We start from the raw sequence: 20,542 nt of genomic DNA, 5'->3' as shown, positions 1-20,542 counted from the left end.
AAAGCACTCCAAGCCCTGGGCTTTGATGGACAAATTTATCAGTTTTGGTTTCTCCCACATTCCATTATTTTTTTAATCTCAAACTCTTTTTGTCCTGAATATGGGGAATGTTGCAAATTTAAGGGATTTTTAAAAATAAAAACTGAACTGGAGCAAAATTCTCATTCATCCCTATAAACACCAAACAGTAACATTTAAACTATATTTCTGTATGTGTACAATTTTTCAAAAATTCCTCTTGGTGCTGGGTTGATCAAAAGTTCTGCGCTCTTTTGAAAGAATAAAGCCTCGGGGTGTCTGCCATAACCTTAACAAATTGTCAGCATCCAAAGCATGATAGGAATCTCATGTGTAGATCACACAGCTGTGCCTTTGATTCCATGTATATCAAGTAAAGGATAACGTGATTATTATGGTTTTAAATTGCATTTATCTATAGCTCTGAATGTGTGCTGAGTAACTGGTATTTCACAGTGAAGCCAGCAGAAAGTGTGGCTGTTCAGTCTTTGGCATTAAGGCCATAACCCAATACATACTTACTAGGGAGGGAGGCTCCTTGAACTCAGTGGATCTTACTTCTGAGCAGGCATGCATAACATTGCACTGAAAAGTAGTATAAGGAAAAGAGCTGACCAGCCAAATCACTTATGAGAATATACGTGGTAATAAACTTTCTCCAGAAAATTCTTATTCCTTGGCTTTGTGGTATACAGAATGAGGTATTTAAACAGAAACCAGTTACTAAAACCAGGTCTGCAAGTTTATTAGCAAATTGATTTATGGTTGGAAATATCTGGTTGATTGAAATAATGTCCCTGATTAATCCGGCATCCCCCCACTCACGGCTAGTCTTCCTGGCATGGGCCACTTCATTTCAAGGATGCTGCACGCCATGCAGAACCAACTCCCTTTCTCCATGGGAGGAGAGGCACAGGATACGTGCCTCTCTCACATGGAAAAACAGGAGGGAGCAAGATGATGACATCAATGAGTATGGCTACGACCACTGACATCATCCAACCTCATGGGCCTGGGAGAGAGAGAGCGCAATTTGTACCTCCCACTTTTAAATGGATCTGCACCCTTACAGCTTATGGGACTGCCTGATCTTAAGCATTGTGAGCCTTCTTCAGTGCATCATCGCTCATTTGTTCCTTCTTATGACTATTTCCTGTCTTCTATGATACCACAGGCACAACACAATATGGACTGCTTGAATGGCAGACTGGAGTCCTGAAGACACTTTTATTTGCATTATTTTACATTTGATTTATTATTTAACTTTGATTCATTGCACTCAATGGGCACCATCGCTTCTTTTCCCCACCCCATTCATGCTGCGTTTAAGACTGCCATTTGCATAACTACCTGCACTGCCAAATGGGATGCTGTGTTGTTTAAACCTGGGACAGTGCTCAGTGGTGGTGACTTATTACCCACCCTACAATCCCTACTATAAGCCACGAGTTGTACAGAGGATAGGAAGTCAGTGCCACCATGCACCACGGTTTGAATGATATGGCAAGCCACACAGTGTGATGGGTAATTATGTAAATGAACATCATGCACACAACATGAGCAGTGGGGAGGGGCAGGGGGGAAAGCCACAGAGGCTTCTTACCCCCCATAATTGTCCAAACCTGGTCAACGTTAGTAAAAAAAGAAAAAGAAAAGGCAACTCAGAAACAATGTTTTGGTCATAATTCACAGGGACCAATGCCTGTATGGGCAACATTGAACTGAACAAAAGAAAATCCATGCTAGATCACACCAAGGGTCCATTTAGTCCAGCACTCTGTTCATACAATGGCCAACAAGCTGTCAGCCAGGAACCCACGAGCAGGACAAGAGTGCAACAGCCCATGTTCCCCAGCAACTGGTGTATATAGGCTTACTGCCTCTGACACTGGAATTGCACAGGACCAGAGCACAATTCCCATTTATTTCCATAAGTATTAGATGTTTCCAGGTCATGCTTTCATCTTCATCTTACCATTTTGTCTCCTCACCCTATCAGGACTCCATGCCTACCACATATATTACAGATGAACAGGAACCAAACCAAACTGTCACTTTAGGGAGGGGAGAATTTTAAGATGTCTTCAAGAACTATATTGCTGGGGGTTGCTGAAATAAAGCCAAAATCATTCCTCAAGCCATCAAGGAATGCACTTGTCCATCTGCTGTAAGATAACAAAACTTACATCCCATTTAGTTCAGCAGCAGTACTGTTTATGAGGCCGAAGAGTGAAGACTTATCCAAATACCCTCCCAAGCACTATAATTAACTTTAGTCGTGGTGCTAAAGATGAAACAGAGTACTGGGTATTTCTTGGCAGGCACACTGAAATGCACAAGCCAGCAAATGTCATCTGTGGCATGAAGTCAACTTGGCATAAGAGTAATGCAATATCTCTCGATACGGTTCTCCCAATGAGACTTCCTCACGCAAGGAGCATCTTTACAACCATGAGCTTTAAATGTATCTCTTTTGGGGGGGCACATTCCATGAAGCAGGAATTAAGAGTTATTTTTAATTTGATTTTTTTTGCAGTTGCTTAGCAATAAATACCCTGGGGGTGGCTATGTGAATTCATGCAGAAGAGCACTGTGTCTCTTGAAACCTTGCACTCTAAAATAGAATTAACTCCAAAAATGTCATCACTAAATCTGCTTTGTGTCTCTTATTCAGTCATAAAGTTGAAGAAACACCCCGCATCACAGCAACTTGTTCCATTCCTTGTCTTCCAAATCTATTGTTAAATATTTTTCATAACACTGAATATGCTAAAATGCTTGTCTAGACCTTCTTTAATTACACACTGGATTATGAACATCTTTCAGAGTTACATTCCAAAGTGTGCTATAGTTAAGAACATATAGTCAAGACCTTTCTCTTCTCCCAGGCATTTTTAACAGCATTTTAACAGCATTTAACAACGTTAAGTTTGTTTTTAATGGACCCCACAATTGTTGTTTTTAAATGGATACTGTTGTTTTTATACTGTTTTTTATGTGTGTGTGTGTGTGTGTTTTAAATTGTATACTTTTAATGTTTACTATTTTTAAATGTTGTAAACCGCCCAGAGAGCTTCGGCTGTGGGGCGGTATATAAATGTAATTAAATAAATAAATAAATAAGAAGAGCCCTGATGGATCAGACCAGGGTCCCATCTAGTCCAGCACTCTGTTCACACAGTGGCCAACCAGCCATCGGCTGGTTAGACGGCTTTGTGAGCTGAACTTGGTCATGTGCTACAGCTGTGCAAGAAGCACAATGTATCGTGCATGTGCATTTATGAGCTTCACCTACAGCACAAATCTGCCAAGGGCTGAGGAGGGAAACACCTACAGAGCTATCACTACTTAACAGTTTTGTACTTCACGTAAGATTCCTGAAGTTTCTCACTGACAACTTTTCACACTCCATTGGTTTAGGAAGATCCAGAGTTACTTACTAAAGACATCGCCTCGTGGTTTCTGAGGATCGACTGGTATCCTGTTATCAACTGTAAATGCCTCCTGAGGCGTAGTTTCACTGGGAATGTGCAATGGCTCCTTAGTCGTAAGTCTTGTTGTTATAGGTTTAGCTGGAGTTGGAGGTGGCGTTGGGGGTTTTGTCACTGGTGGAGGTCTTGTCACCGGTGGAAGTCTCGTCACTGGTCTCAAAGCTGGTTTTGTTGTTACAGGTCTGATAAACGGTTTGTACGTTGGCCTCATGGTTGGCCTTGGTGTGGGTCGGACTGTTGTCTTAGGAGCAGGCTTTGCTGCTGGTACATGTGGTGAATTGATGGGCTGCCTTGTACCACCAGTTTCAGGTATCCGATTGGTCATGCCACCACTACCTTTAGTAAAGGTTGTATTGCCCTTAAATACACTATATGGATCAATCATAACTCTGGGAATAGCTGGGGAGAGAAAGAAAAAAAAGGAGGAAAGGTCATCCATTTATGCAAAACAAACAGCTTGCTCCACTGAATGCTAACTCTGCTGAAAGCAACAGATGAACTCCTATTTACTTCGGGATAGTCAAAGGTAGACCAAAGGTATTTCACTGAATCTACTCCTAGCTTTTCTTAATCCCAGTCCCGTTCTTTTTTCTTTGAAATGTGATTAATAAGTGTATGATTTCTATACTTTTATGGCAATATTATCAGTAGACCCTTTTATAACACTGTAAGATAGTCTGCATAGTTCAAAATGACTAAGTTCTATGACTCTAAACAATCACTTTATAGTGATGTGGGATCAGGAATGGCCCCTTCAGGCATGTGCTTAAGCATGGTAGCATTTATCACACATCAAAGATTCAAGAACCCCCCAGATCAAGTATGTAAAATGCATATGCAAATACCTCTGAAGTAAAATGCTTTTCAAGAACTATCCATACAAGCCTATCTTGATTTTTAAAACAACAACAACAACAACAACAACACTCTTCCAGGCATATGCATTGTACGAATGGGCTTGAACTGTAGGGTTGCAAGTAGTGAATTGCACCACTGTAGCTGCAAAATGATTCTATATTTGGGAAGAGAGACACATTTCCCAAAAAGCAGAAACTGGCATAGTCTTACTCTGTGGCTGCTATAGGCCAAACCTACTCATTTCATGTCATGTATGCCTCCCTCCAGTGGAGGCTGGTAGCTCCAGTTTCAGTGGGGCTATGAATGCACCTTGGAGAGCTCCTTTAGAGTTCTAGCTGGTTCTGTCTAAAACCCAGAATGGATCACAACTCTACTGAAATTGGAGCCACCATCCTCCACTGCCTCCATCCCACCTTGCATGACATAGCTATGCTGGACGGAGGTGCTTTCAGAGCAGCATCTGTGAGCTGTAGCACTGATGCCAGGACTCAAGCTGTCTCTGAACCTACTCTTATGCACTCCAAAACAAGCACAGTGGACGAGTGACATCACGCTCTGAGTGTCCATGTTCCTGGCAATACACACTAGAAATGTAAAGAAAGGCTCTGGAGGTTCACCATGCAATGGTGGCCATTCACATGGTAAGTAGTTCTACACTTTGTAACCAGGATGAGAGTGGCATTGCCATGGGGAGAACATTTTCAGCAGCCTCCTCCTGGCAAGTGTAATGTGTGCTCTGGTGCTTGGTCTATAAGACCAATATCATTAACACTCTAGGCTTGACACAGTACAAATGACAATCTTTAAAACAAATGGGGTTGCAATCCTATACACACACTCATCTGGGATAAATCCTACTGAATTCAACAAGACTTACTTTTGAGCAGACCTGCCCAAGATTGCACTATGTAAGAGTTTCTACAAAATTAAAAATTACAATAGCATTCTTACTTCTCCATAAAAACGAATTGGAAGACAAGGCAATTATTGCTAAGGGGGAGTGATTATAATTTACTGCAATCATTACATTGATTTTCTAGCAGGGCTCCTACATCCAGGACTCCTGATTAACCTTACTGCATTAGGAACTGTACCAAGACACACAGAGACAGTCCCTTACCCCACATCTCCCTCTGAGATGCCGTCTCAGAGAGAATCACATTAAAAGGATCCTGTTCACCTCGGCCGCGTGCCTCAGCTGAGCCAAAACCCGTCTCATTTTCAATACCATCGAAAGCTGGTGAAAGATTTGGTACTATCAGCAAAGCTATCGGCCACGTTCTCCCGAAGAAAGAGAACTCTATGGAGTTTTAACTTATTGTGTTAAAATCACTGATTCGGATCCATCTTACATGCATGTCACCTGAACAACATCAGGTTTGTATACAGTTCAGAAACAACCACACTACCAATTAAATTTCTTCACAAGCGATCAAATTTCATATTCACCCTCATTCACATGCAGAAAATAAAAAGAAAGCACAAACAACTTTACTTGCAGAGATACTTTTCTCTCTCTTAAAATCTAGTTACATCCAAAAGCATGCAGGAAACAGAAGTAACTGTTGGCCCTATCTTGGCAAATTCTAAGAGGCAATCACATCATGCAAATTTACGTATAGTTTCAACAGGTCATTACAGGTACTGCTGTTTTCACAACAGCAAAGAAGTGAAGGGGATACATTTTTCTCCCTCTCCCATAAAAGAGGGGTCATTCCATGAAGCTGATTGGTGGGAGATTCAGGACAGATGAAAGGAGGTACTCCATCACACAGCGCATAGTCAAACCATGGAATTTGCTACTACAAGACGTAGTGATGGCCACCAATTTGGATGGTTTTAAAAGGAGATTGGAGAAATTCACAGAAGATAAGGCTATCGCTGGCTATTAGGCCTGATGGTTATTTGCTGCCTCCAGTATCAGTGTTACACTGTTACCATATTGCTGGAGAACATGGGTGCACTCATGTCCAGCTTGTGGGTTTCCCATGGGCAGCTGGTTGGCCACTGTGTGACCAAAATACTGGACTAGATGGACCCTTTGTCTGATCCAGCATAGCTCTTTTTATGTTCTTACATAACCCTAACCCATCCTGGTGTTCCATTCTGGCTGGCTGGCTCTGCTATGCTCTTCTCGGCCCTGGTTCCTGCCCGGGATACCATGCCTTCTCAACACTAACACTAACCTGAGGACTCACCCTAACCTTAACATACCACTGAAACTTCCCTTCAGCCACTAAAAGTCAGTGTACAAGCTTTCACGTTGACTCCTCTCCAGAACCCAGAGCTGCCACTGCCCACAGGACTGACCTTTGTCATTCGCCTTCTTATTTTAGATCCATGATTTTATGGTAAGATGGGGGCTCTCTTGTTTTCATGGATCTAGGACCACAAACTACAGCAGCTGTAAAGGACTGTTTCCATAGTTTGCAGCCATAGATCTATGAAAACGAGAGAGCCCCCGTCTTACCTTTAAATCGTGGCTGCAATGGATGAAAACAGATTGCACAGGTATGTCTCGTGGGCAGCGGTGGCTCAATGTTGGATGGTTGAGTGGGGATGAGGGAGGAGAAAGGAAGGGGGGAAACAAAAGTGCTGACCCGCTTTGGGAGGGCCAAACGTCACTTCAGCTTCAGTTCCAATGTGAGTAGGCCCAGCTCCAAAACACTGTGAGCTGAATCAGGGCTCTTTCAGATTCTCCAAAATGGCCTCCGAGATGAGTCAGGAGGAGGGGGGCTGTGCACAGCTCTAATATTAAGGCTCATAAAACTTTAAATACACTATCCAGTAGGGCTGTGATCCGCTTCTCTTCGGGTCGGAGAAGCAATAGCGAGGCGGCCTGATTCGCTTCCGGAAAAGGCGGAGGAGAAGCGAGTCGGGGGGGCTGCGGATCGAGGCGAAGAGGATTGCCTCAATCTGGAGCTCTGGACGCAGATAAGTGGGGGGGAGGGGGGACTCATCTGGTGCTGCCACCATTGCTGCAGTCCCTGCAGCGATGGCGATGGAGCCAGGTAAGGGGACAGGGAGGAGGGAGGCTTACCTGCGTCCCTCGCAGTCCATCGTGGGCTTCAATTGCGGCCCTGGTTCAAGCTGGAAGTGAAGGCCGAGGCCTCTTCCAGCTGGGACCTCAATTGAAGCCTGCGACGGACGCAGGTAAGGGGCGGGGGGTGGCTTACCTGGCGCCACCGCCACTGTCCATGTGGCGATGGTGGCAAAGCCAGATCTTGCTTTGCTCTGCGGAGCGGGGGACGGGTGGATCGGCCTGAAGAGGATCGGGCCTGATCCAGAACTTCCAGATCGGGCCACAAAGAGGATCAGGGGGTCTGTGCACAGCCCTACTATCCAGTCCTTTAAAATTGCTGTGTGAAATTGAGATGTACACAACTGGATCTCATAATTTAGCACAGAAGATGCCTGATTGTATTTCCCATCTCATTTGGAATTGAAATACAAGATGGAAATGATCATTACGTACTTATGCAGTTCATTCCGTCACCTCTGTATCCTTCTTTACATTTACATTTGTACGATCCCTGCGTATTGTAACATTGTGAAAAACCTCCACATTGATATTGGCCGAGCGAGCATTCGTCTATGTCTGAAACAGGAAAAATGCATTAAAACCTTTTACATATAACAGCAATCATAAGTTATACTTTCAAATTAAGCATGAAATCCCTGCTTATCATGCTCTCTTGTTAAAATATTGAAATAAATCATATTGTTATTATAAAATGTTGAAATGACAATGGTCAAAACCAAAGGGGGAAAAAACCTCGAGGAATTATTGATTTTAATTATGTTTTGCCCTGATGACGCATCTCTGTATACATATCAGAATGTGCAAAGTTCCCTCCACTCAAATCATATTTGTGAGGTTTCTCAATCAACAACTGAGAAACCATCACCAAACTTTCACCAAAAAGGTTAGAACTCTAAAAATAATTTATAACTCTAAAAAAATGGATATGTATGTGTGCTAAACTAAAATGGAGCTATCAGGAAGGAAGGACAGCACTGGAGCCATGCTATTGGTTAAGGTGATTAAATCTGAGCCGGATTGGATGAATATTGGCACTGCAAGAGCAGGACACCAGCTTGAAATAGGTCTTGTTATTAGTTAGGAATAGAGCAAGAGATTCTGGGTAGGGTGAGTATTACGGTCAGGGAAAATTCACATTATGAGCCTGTTATTTGCAAACTTTGTCAACATTTCTAGAATGCACATATTATGCTGATGTCATCTATCCACCCTGCATATTTTTAACTGAATGTGTGTTCAACTGCATGTCTACATTCTAGTATAACTAGCCACACAGAAATACCCTTTTAAGATGTGTCTAGAGTTGGACAGGGCATCTGTATTCGTGAATATGTACCTGCCCGGACCCAAAGGTCATCTTCAGGGGTCCTTCTCCGTGAGCCCCTGCCAAAGGAAGTGAGGCAGGTGGCTACCAGGAGGAGGGCCTTCTCTGCTGTGGCACCCCGGCTGTGGAATGAGCTCCCTAAGGAGGTTCACTTGGCACCTACATTATATGCTTTTAGACGCCAGGTGAAGACCTTTTTATTCTCCCAACATTTTAACAATCTATAAATTTTAAATAACATGGTTTTAAATTTGTAATTTTGCATTGCTGCTGTTTTTATCTGGTTGAGCTTTTATATTGTATTTTATATTATGGTTTTATACTGCTGTTTTATACTTTGAATGGTTTTAATTTTTGTGAACCGCCCAGAGAGCTCCGGCTATTGGGCGGTATAGAAATGTAATAAATAAATAAATAAATAAATAAATGTTTGTGGCTAAGTTGATTGTTTACTATTTGTCAAATATCTTGTTGGGACCAGGTTATCTGAAGGAATGCCTCTTCCCATATGTACCTGCCCGGACCCTAAGATCATCCTCAGTGGTTCTCCTCCACTGTGGCACCCCAGCTATGGAATGACCTCCCTAGAGAGGTTCGCCTGGCACCTACGTTATACTCTTTTCGACACCAGGTGAAGACCTTTTTCTTTTCCCAGTATTTTAACAGTTTATCATCTTAGCTTTTAACTTTGCTGTTTTAAATCTGTATTTTAAATCTGTATTAATCTCCGCATTAGTGCTCTGTTTTCTTTCTTTCTGGTTATCCTTTTATATTGTACTTTTATACTGTGTTTTTATACTGTTGTTTGTTTTATACTTTGAATTGTTTTCATGGTTTTAATTTTTGTGAACCACCCAGAAAGCTTCAGCCTCAGAAATAGCAATTATCAGGATATAAATTGGTGATTCCGGAAACAGCAATTATCAGGATATAAGTTGGTGAAACGTTTTTGGCTCTGTACCATTCCTAAAATAAATTTAAATGTGGATGTATATTTGCACAGGAATGGTCAGGAGGGTCATTCTGTTAGCAAGAAGTTTATCATGTGCATGGGCGTTAACAGAAAGATAATCTTGTTGAGAGATCACAGATTGTTTTAATCAATAAGACTTATATTAGTAATTTTAGGACTTGACAAATGAGTTCACTATGAAGAGCTTGTGCATCAGCTAAAGAAATCTCTTCCTTCTATAGCATCTTAGCTGCTCAATTTCAGTAAATCTTAAATTAGTATTCCACAACACACAAATCACATTGGAATCTATCTTATTTTAAGCAGGTTCACGTGAAAAAAGACAACTCATTACCATCAAAAATCAGATTTCTAGCTGTAATATTAGTTACAAGAAAAATGCATGAGATTAGAAGAAATAGTATCAAAGTATATGACGTATAATTAATCTTGGGTAACTAAATACAACTACAATGTAAAATAGAGACTAGGGGTGCTTCCAGATGGAGGACTCATAGCACTAGCATTGTGAAGGCATTGTGAAACTTGTCCAGCTTTTCATTTTTAATCAATTGTGTGCAGTAAGAGAAAAGACAGAAGAAGTAGTGGAAAGACACAGGAGGATTACAAGTTGAAGATGACATCATCTGGACCCTCCATAAAATTTCATGAATGAGGCAAGGTGATGGCCCAATGAAAGCTTCATCTGGAAGCATTCTCAAACCAACAACTGGCATCCTTGGGAAGCTGCCAGATTCTCAGTTTTCTGGCACCGGGCACTGCTGATGCCAGTCCCAGGGCTATCCCTGAACCTCCCCATATTGATTGAGGAGATCTGCAAGGTGCGTCTACTCCTGCGCATTTGAACACAAGTAGAACCTTTTGTGTAATTGGGAATCCTGATAAAGCAGGGTTCCCAGTGGCAATGAGGCATCTATTCATGTCCAAGTGAACATGAGTAGTAGCCCCTTGTAGACCTCCCAGCTCAACATGGGGAGGTTGGAAACCCAGGGGCAGGGTTGGCAGGCACTGCCCCATTCCTCTTACTCATGTTTATATTCCCTATTCAGGCATAATTCCTGTACAAGGCTTTAGTGTAAAACACACATATTGCATGCAAACAGTTTTCTTCCATGAAAGCATTTGTGGTACTTTAATTTCATTACCGTGGCACTGGTATTTGCCTCCAATGTACATCAAATCAAAACCTTTATGGCACTTGCAAATATAGCTTCCAAAAGTGTTGACGCATTTCCTGAATCGGGGACAGGTAACTCTCCCAGTGGCACATTCATCAACATCTGCAAGAAGAAATCCATTTGACATTTGCAGCAATAGGCTTTATGCATATAAACTCTAAAAAATACTTTAGGGTACAATCCTACGCATGTTTAGACAGAAAAATGTCCTACAACTCCCAGCATTTTCCAGCCAGCCATATAGAATGCCATTTATTTATAATAAGCAATACTATTGTTCAGTTTTGTTTTCCAACCCTGAGCTGTAGATCTTTATGTAAAATGCAACTACCAATTTGCATTGTGGCCAAATACTGACAACAGAAGAAAGGGAGGGGCACCACCCAAATGTTTTGATCATTGTGTTTTTTAAGGGGTAGGGAGAAGAGGCAAAGCCACAAGCTGGTGCTTAAAAATAGCAACTTATGGTAGTCTGAAGTTGGTCCAACACATTTTGAAAATGATCTTCTTCAGGGCAAAGGGTCTTCATGCATCTTCCTCTAGTAGGCCACTTAAAACAACTCCCTCATGGAATATTTTTTCCATCGTGGAAACATTTTTTCTTTCACAAAAGTATTTCCTGAATGAGTTGTTTCAACCGGTGTACCAGAGTAAGATTCACAAAGACTCTTCATTCTTGAAATGTGTCAGACATCTTGAACATGCATGTTTGTCTTGAGGACATACTGCATCAATGGTTTAAAATGGGTGATTAACCTGTGGCTAAGCCTGATTTCAATAAGCCTGATGGGATCATTTCAGACATCTGGCAAGAGAGATTTGTCACTTCCCTGGCAGCCCACCGTGTGTGAAGGGAGATGGAGAAAGAAAAAAGGGGGTGGCAGAAAGAGGAAGAAAAGAGAATGATCAAAAGGGAAAAGTGATGACTTGTCCACTTTTGGCTCTGTCTACTACTGGCTTTGGCCCCGTTCACTGCTGACATTCAGTGGCCCTCAACAACAACAAAAGGATGCCCATTTGTCATTTTGTTTTTTAAAAAAATCATTATAATTCAATGACTGAAAAGCTGGGAATAGACCACTACTGATGCGAATCTGATGTTATTTCTGCACACCTATTATACCTGCTCAACTTGAACACTTGCAAATAAATCAGATTATAAAGACACCTAGTTTCCAGGACTCCCTCCTCCAAAGAAAACCAACCCTGGAAAAGACTTTCCAGAATTTCCCATCGCTCATAGGTGAGAGAGCATGAAGGAACACATTTAGGGCCTTTGACGTACCTACACAAGTTCTACCATCGGATGCTAGTTGTAAGCCTGGAGAAGGACAGCGACAGCGCACCTCCCCTTTCACTACATCACAGCCATATTGACAGTTCGCCATTGAACATGTGAGGGCATCTGTGGGGACATCATCATATTTAAATGCTTTGTCAGGTTGCATTTTATCAAGCTTTTTCATAACGTCAGCATATTTATCAGCAGCAGAAGCCAACGGAAAGATTACCATCGACTTTAATAAGACATGAACTTCTTGGAGAACAAATTGTTCTTTGATTCCACCTTCTTTGTACTGCAAAGCCCAAACCCTCTTATAGTAGCATTCCCCAACCTGTTGTCCTCCAGCTATGCTGGACTGCAACTCCGATAATCCCCAGCCATCATGGGCATGCTGGCTGGAAATTATGGGAGTTCCAGTCAAGGTCAAACAAAACTAGAAAACATCCAAAATCACCTAATGATTTTGAAGAGACAAAGGCCTTAGCTAGACCTAAGGTTTATCCCAGGGTCATCCCTGCCTGCTCCCGGGATCCCCTATGTGTTATTTACATGAACAGGGATGACCCCGGGACGATCCTGGGATAAACCTTAGGTCTAGCTAAGGCCAAAGTCTACATATAGTTTTATTCCTTGAAGTAGCCCAATGAGTTTTTGCCCTGGTGGGCCTTCTTCAGGGGCTGTTATAGTGTGCCTATTCAGATGACCAAGCTACCCAGTATCCTCTTGCCACATAGCATGGGAAACATTTACCACAGATCAGGTGCTGATATGATTAAAATGTGTGATAAATTGGTAAAAACCCAGTGGCTGTTTAGTATCCTAGAATTATAGAATAGTACAGTTGGAAGGGGCCTATAAGGCAATCGAGTCCAACCTCCTGCTCCATGCAGGAATCCACCTTAAAGCATCCCTGACAGATGGTTGTCCAGCTGCCTCTTGAATGCCTCTAGTGTGGGAGAGCCCACGACCTCCCTAGGTAATTGGTTCCTTTGTTGTAATGCTCTAACAGTCAGGAGGTTTTTCCAGATGTCCAGCCAGAATGAACATGAGCTCATTCTTCCGTGTCCTGCACTCTGGGAGGATCGAGAAGAGATCCTGGCCCTCCTCTGTGTGACAACCTTTCAAGTATTTGAAGAGTGCTATCATGTCTCCCCTCAATCTTCTCTTCTCCAGGTTAAACATGCCCAGTTCTTTGAGTCTCTCCTCATAGGGCTTTGTTTCCAGACCACTGATCACCCTCGTTGCCCTCTTCTGAACACATTCCAGCTTGTCTGCGTCCTTCTTGAAGTGTGGTACCCAGAACTGGATGCAATACTAAAGTAACTTAAGACATTTGTGCTCTTGTGTATCTTTACAAATTGGAACTTTCCGCCTGGCGCCTACACTGTACTCTTTCCTTCGCCAGCTGAAGACCTTTTTATTCTCTCAGTATTTTAACAATTAATTTTAACTTAAATTTAAATTTTACTGTTCTAACTCTGTATTTTAATCTTATATCAATTTTGCTGCGTGGTTTTATCCTGGTTGTGCTTTTTATACTGTATTTTGTATTTGTGTTTTTAACCTGTTGGTTGTTTTATTATGGTTTTTATTTTTGTGAACCGCCCAGAGAGCTTCGGCTATTGGGCGGTATAAAAATGTAATAAATAAATAAAATAAATAAAATAAATAAATAAACTTTCAGTAAACCAGTATGGTTTCTATTCTTAGGAGAATCCAGTATGCCCTTGCTAGAAAGCCCCATTCTAAAATCAAAACACTTGACTGAAGAGCAGGAATTGTCATTTCCCTCCCCCAATTCTTGGAGTGCTGAAGTATTCAAAATATTCACTTTTATGGGAATAAGGAGGAACCTGACCTCTGGGAGAGTTTCTACTATCATTTTCAAACAGAGAAGCCAGTAGGCACCTGATAATTTTAGTGGGTTGCATTTATATTTTATGGTAAACACAGGCAGGCAAACATGGTCCCTGCAGAGTATTGCATTACCACATTCCCAAATGTGATCATCATGAGTCAAAGGACAGCTATGTTCACGTACCTTGTGATAATAAAATGAATGGAATGAATTTCTCTTTAGGGTTTTCTAATTTAGCAGATTTTATCCTTTATAATACACACACAGCAGGCTGGTTTTGTTTATGTTTTCTTTAAATGATGGGTTTACATTTTTTTAAAAAAAGCAGCGCATTCTTGACTTACTAGAACACGATCCATCTGGCATAAGCATGTACCCATTCAGGCAATAGCACTTGTAACTGCCGTATGTATTCATGCACCGGTGTTTGCATGGCCTTGGTTTCAATCCACACTCATTGAGATCTAAACAAGATTGGAGGAGGAAACAAAAGCAAAGCAGGCATATTAGCATTTTAAACTCCCAGGTTCTCTCTCTAACCCTGCCCAATCTGGAATACTAATTGGAGCCTGGATGGTTGCTGCAATGTATCCATCCCTTTAAATGCAATCAGAATGACGGTGTGCACATAATACTCCCAGAGCCATAACTGTAGTGTATGCTCTCTCCCTTTTCCCCATTCAACATCAATTCTCCATGCCTGGCTTACCCATGGCCAAGGTTTATGTTAAACCAAATGTAACTTGGGTTACTGTAAACTATGGTTGAGGTCTGTAAGCCTTAATCATGATTAAAGATGGTTAGCTGGAGCTGAAAGTAAGGAGTGCATGATTCAGCAGACCCTGGAAACATACATAAGAAACAGGCCAACATCTTTTTAGGGCAGAGGTTCTATCACTTATCCTGAGTCCCTAGGATATATTTGGCTATAGGTACACATGCATTCCTTTTAAAATTGAGTTTAGTCAAGTTCAATAGGCTATCAAGAGAAAGCAGATCTTAAGTGAAGAACATAATCTGTACCACCCAGTAGATAGGATAGGATCACATATATTTTTAAGAAATGGATTACTAAAAATGAATCTCACCCCACCTCTTGTATTGTTTGGATCTTTTTACAGAGCATTGAATATGGCACCATCTGGTATAATATATTTTGGTATACAAATGTAATGGTACTGGCTAGCTATTAGCAGCATACACTTAGAATAGTGTCTGTATATTTTAAGTGTTTCTGCTGGGAAGTGTATTAATACTTTGTTCCACTGAAATTCTATCTCTTGTTGAATTTTAATTAAACATATATTGAATATTTCTGCAATCTTTACTTAAGAGTTTCACCAGCAGGTCAGTAGAAGCATTCACAGTGCCAGGGTTTTGTTTAATACTTTAAGATTCACATCTCACAAAATGAACTGGAAATATTAGGAGGATGCTTAGGGTCAGATTTGTTTTCTTCCATTGGTGTTCCATTTATCGGCCAAAAGCAATATACAGAGTTGAATTAAGGGTCTTCATTATAATGCCATTAAAATAAATATTTGATTCTCTCCCCTTCCAAACTTAACATCTCCTGGAAAACATTTTTCACTTTCAAGTTACTTTTCCTAAAAGCTTTCCTCCTGACTTGCATAGAAAATATTGTGTATGGGCAACTGAAACAGAAGTCATCAAAGCCCTCAGGATATCTTTTGGGGTTGTTGGGAGACTTTTTTCCAGTCATTTCTTTCAGTAATTTCTCATCATTCAAAAGTTCCTCATAGCAGGTCCCCCCCCCCCCAGTGATATTTCTCTCATTGGTTGCACATCTCTTCACTCTGGTTAAACTAAAATCCTTTATAGTTTACATATTTCTCCATTCCGTGGCAACAAAAAGGTTACATGTTGCAAATTATAACAGCAGAAGGAAAGCCACTAGGATACTTACCCACGAAATCAGGAATCCTCATGTAGAAAAATACTTTCCATACAGGCCTTAGGCTGCATCTGGAAAGTAGTCGTTACCCAATATTCTAGTTGTATGGCACAACATCAGAAAATACAGATGCAACAGTGCATGGGATTTTATACAACACCTGGGCAATCCCTCCTTTTAAATGTGCTTCCTCTACTGACCTTACTAGCCCTTGCATTTCCATTTGAACTAGCCAGGACTCAAAGACACAAGGGGAAACTGGCATAGTCTTCGCATGCCTGTAGGGTGTCATGTGCGCTGAATCAATGTAATTAACACCTGAAAAAACTGTCAGCTGGATAAACTGTGCCATGTGCAATCTCTTAACAAAATGTCCCATTACAGAATTATTATTGTCCTAGTCTTCACAATAATAATTTAAAAAAGATACAATAATATGGCAACAAATCAGTATGATTATTCTTATATTCCAAAGAGGAGCAGGATATGAGTCTGAGACAGAAAAGCTTGTCTAAAGGCATCCATTCTCAGGACAAATATTAGTGTTTAGCTCAGCCTCTTAGTCACGACACGACACTAGGTCCTTTTATGAATAATTATATATTTTGTTGTTTAGGGAAGGACTGGTGATTTCTGAACAGTTTCAGGCTACTGATGGAAGCTAGCTGAGAGTCAGAGAACTGCAAGGCACTTAATGAATTGGCACACACATGCTGTGTTTTAGAAAGAGGTCAGGAAACATATCTTCTCTCTATTTGTTATTTCAAGTGTTCTCTAAACATTTCACTTAGAATAAATACTCTCTGGACAAAAGAGGGAAAAGAATTAGAACCCAGCAGTTTGGATCCTCTAAGATGAAAAGTTGCAAAGACTTCCACAATCTTTTCACATCGCCTACAGCCTACCTTGCTTCTTTGGTCTCTTCAAAAATGTTTAATGGGGTCTGAGAGGTATTTTAATGAGGCCCATTTATGAAGCTCGCTGAGATTTTCCTCTAGTATACCAAACCAAACGATTTGGCAATGAAGCCATCCACGCTTGTACAGATGAGGGTATGTGGGCGGGGAGAGAACCAATAACAACAACAACAACAACAACAACACAAGAAGATTGTCCCATCAAAGCTGCATATTGGAAAAGCATTTAGAGCAAGTTGGGTGTTGTGGCACTCTAGAAAAGTAGCCTCAAATGTAAGCGCAGGCTGCTAAGCTTGGACATTGCATTGCAAGAAGAGAGATAATTAGTGGAAACACATACAATGTTTCAGAAAAAGAACCGGCTCATGTGCTGCTGTATTTGCATAAAAGCTGCTAGCTGGTGCACAAACAGATTGGCTAGACGATGACCCTGTTCAGAAGGCACACTAAGCCACGGTTAAGCATTTTGAGTTAAACTTGATGGCTTAGCATGTCATGTGAACCATGAATTAGCATGTTGTGTGAACTATTCTTAACCATGGTGGCTACATAATCATAGTTTAAACATGTTCACTAACCATTTGCTGCAAAAGGGTTAGGGGCCTAAAACCATGGCTTAGTGTGTTGTCTGAACAGGCCCTATATCTTTAATCATGACTGAAATTCTACATGCAATGATGAAATGTTGCCTCCTTTTAAGGATATTTTTTATTTATTATTTATTTATTACATTTCTATACTGCCCAATAGCCGAAGCTCTCCGGGCGGATAGAGTATGATTCCTGCTACTGCCAAGCTAGATGCGCCAGTGCTGCTGTCCTTCCAGGCCCAGCACAAGGGAATGGCATCAAGGGTCACAGCACAGCAGGAGACGTTCCTCGTGATGCTCCTTCTCCTTGCTGTCTCTGCCTATTCAACTGTCCTCTCCAAGCAGGCAAGCAGTGACAAGAGCAAGGAGAAGGAGGATCAGTCTCCAATCACCTGTCCTGTCCATCTGAGTGGCTGTGCAGAATGGAACTAGAGGCAAGCACATGGGCAGTGATGACAGAGATGGGCACGCTTCAAGAGGGAATCCCCCTTAGAGTATCTTGCCCAAGGGTCCCACAAAACCTGGGGCTAGCCCCAAGTCCTACTTTGCAGATCACTAGGGTGCTAAGGAATGGATATGGGGGGCAGCACAGGCAAGTCCTGTGGGCGAGGAATGGCAGGTTCAAGGGTGATTGGGAGGCAACAGGTTTGGGGGTGAGTGGGAGGGAAGCAGAGTGCTATGGACTCCTGGTTGGCCTCACTCCTGGCTTTTCTGGGCACCCATGGGTGTCCGGGAAACCGCAACAGCTGACCTGCTTCAGATTCAGAACTGAATCCAAAGTGGAACAGGGCAGTTCTGAGGCACCTCAAGTTGAGAGGCCTCCGAGGCGAATCAGGGGACTGCACACAGCACTAATATCAAGTTCCATCCAACAGGTGGCTTTGATGCTAGTGAGAAGACCTTCCCCACAGGGAAGGATATGGTATAGGGTTGATTGCTGGGGGCAATAACCACAATTTATCATGGGATCCTAGTTCAAAGTGCTGATATATTACTTTTACCCCCACAACTGAAGCACTTGCTTGAGTGACATTGTCTGACAGTCCTCCTGTAGCAACAACCACAATTTCTGTCAAATATGCAACATTGTTTTAGAGCTGGGGTAGGCAATGTGGACCCACAGAAACCAATGTGCCCTCAGACAATATTCCTGGCCCCTGCTGAGGTACACTAACCCCTCTCACTATTTATTTGTTTGTTTGTTTAAATAACTATGTTTCTTACTGGCAGCTGGGATTCCAATATAAACTTCTCCTGTCGACCTTCAAAGCTTTTCACGGTCTAGCTCCTTCCTATCTCTCCTCTCTCATCTCACACTATTGCCCCGCTCGTCCTCTTCGCTCCTCTGATGCCATGTTTCTCACCTGCCCAAGGGCCTCTACTTCCCTTGCTCGGCTTCGTCCATTTTCCTCTGCTGCCCCTTATGCCTGGAACGCTCTTCCAGAACATCTGAGATCCACAAGTTCAATCGCAGCTTTTAAAGCTCAGCTAAAAACTTTTCTTTTTCCTAAAGCTTTTAAAACTTGATGTTGTTTGGACTTTACACTGTTAGTTTTACCCTACCCTGTGCCTGTTTACATTCTCTTCCCCTCCTTATTGCTTTACTATGATTTATTAGATTGTAAGCCTATGCGGCAGGGTCTTGCGATTTACTGTTTTACTCTGTACAGCACCATGTACATTGATGGTGCTATATAAATAAATAATAATAATACATTGTCTTATCTCATAAATGCCTCTCGGCCACACAAGGAGCTCAGAGACATTCTTAGGAAATAAAGATGGCAGGTGGCTGAAGAGTGATGCTTTCACTGGCAGAGTATCCATTTTGTGGTGGTGCCCAGGGCAGTTTTTCAAATCGCCAAAGGTGCCCACTGGCCTACCCAAGTTCTACAGTGTTCAGACTTTAGTGATTTTCAGCTTGTACTGTGCTGCCCACAAAGATGGGGATGACCTAATGAGCTTCTCAAATAATCAAGAGCCCTATGTGGCCTGTTGCGACTTTTAAATATACAATGCCGTAAACACTCACACTGAGAATGTAGTAATGGGACACATCACTTTCCTGAAACGTACAGGACGTACAAAACAGATTATATGCCTGTTTTGCTCAACACTGTCTATTTTGACTGGCAGATTCTCAGGCAGGTGTTTTTTCTGGTCATCACCTTCTACTTAACTCCAGCCTCTCCATGTAAGTCTAGAGGTACTCAGGTCTGAAGCCCTGAAGATCTTCTTCCAGCCAGTGTAGTAAATGATGGTCAAGCTGAACCAATGGTCTGAATCAGCATAAGACAATCTCTTACTTCTTACATTTCTAATTGGAAATGCCAGGAATTGAACCTGAGACCTTCTGCATGCAAAGACTGAGCTCGGGCCCCTCTTCCTCAGATACTGGTACGCATGTCAAGCATGTAAAACTGTGCATGAATCATTGCCTCCTCTGCAGTACGTTTTACATGCTAACACAGGTACTCATATCCATTCAAGAAAACAAAAACTCAGACATTGATTATTATGAAATACAATTATAATTCTTGTTTCCATCAAGGCTGTTCTTTAAACCGACATAAGCAAGCAACTTCCTTTTCTGGTTTAAAAAAGGAGCTGAGAAAAGGCAGCATGTATCCCGAAAGACCGGAGCAGGAAGGTAACCGCAGGAGCAAATGGAGAGAATTGTTGAGGGCCAAGCCTTTCTAGATGAGAGGATTACAGCCTCAAGGAAGTGTCAATGCTCAGTCACTTTGCATGCCAATCATACCGCAAGTTCATGTGGCAGCCAGAAGAAGTCCGCGATCCGTTCAAGCAGCACGCTTGCAAGAGGTTTCACTGTAGGTTTAAAGCCGTGCAGGTGGAAGGGACACACCACCTGAAGGAAAGGATTTTCCTCACCCCTCCGTGGGAAATTTGTTGAGTGATGATCCAGAGGGCTGAAGAAAGGTGGTTCACTGGGCCAGTCATATGAGGTTGCATACAGATGTTCAGCTTCACCAGTTGAGGAGAAGGCATAATAGAAGTCAAAAGACCGAGACCCAGTAAAACAACATGGCAGTTTATTACGTCAAATACCATCAGCAAAGACTCAACAAGCAC

At 42.0% G+C, this 20,542-nt stretch overlaps 1 protein-coding gene across 3 annotated transcripts in view; it reads right to left on the bottom strand.

Annotated features, from left to right (window-relative positions):
* The window catches only part of NPNT (nephronectin), an 89,348-nt gene that overhangs the window by 19,979 nt on the left and 48,827 nt on the right, over positions 1 to 20,542 (bottom strand). For 2 of the 3 annotated variants that reach the window (XM_063135653.1, XM_063135655.1), the window contains 5 exons: positions 14,373 to 14,492; positions 12,171 to 12,290; positions 10,853 to 10,987; positions 7,843 to 7,965; positions 3,459 to 3,908 (listed from right to left, as the gene is read on the bottom strand). In XM_063135653.1, the coding sequence (XP_062991723.1) occupies positions 3,459 to 3,908; positions 7,843 to 7,965; positions 10,853 to 10,987; positions 12,171 to 12,290; positions 14,373 to 14,492 (948 nt within the window). The remainder of the gene's footprint in view (positions 1 to 3,458; positions 3,909 to 7,842; positions 7,966 to 10,852; positions 10,988 to 12,170; positions 12,291 to 14,372; positions 14,493 to 20,542) is intronic. The other variant, XM_063135654.1, reaches the window with a different exon arrangement.

Source organism: Elgaria multicarinata, chromosome 10 (assembly GCF_023053635.1).
Source record: "Elgaria multicarinata webbii isolate HBS135686 ecotype San Diego chromosome 10, rElgMul1.1.pri, whole genome shotgun sequence".
Lineage (NCBI taxonomy): Eukaryota > Metazoa > Chordata > Lepidosauria > Squamata > Anguidae > Elgaria > Elgaria multicarinata.
This window is presented reverse-complemented; position numbering and strand designations above follow the sequence as displayed.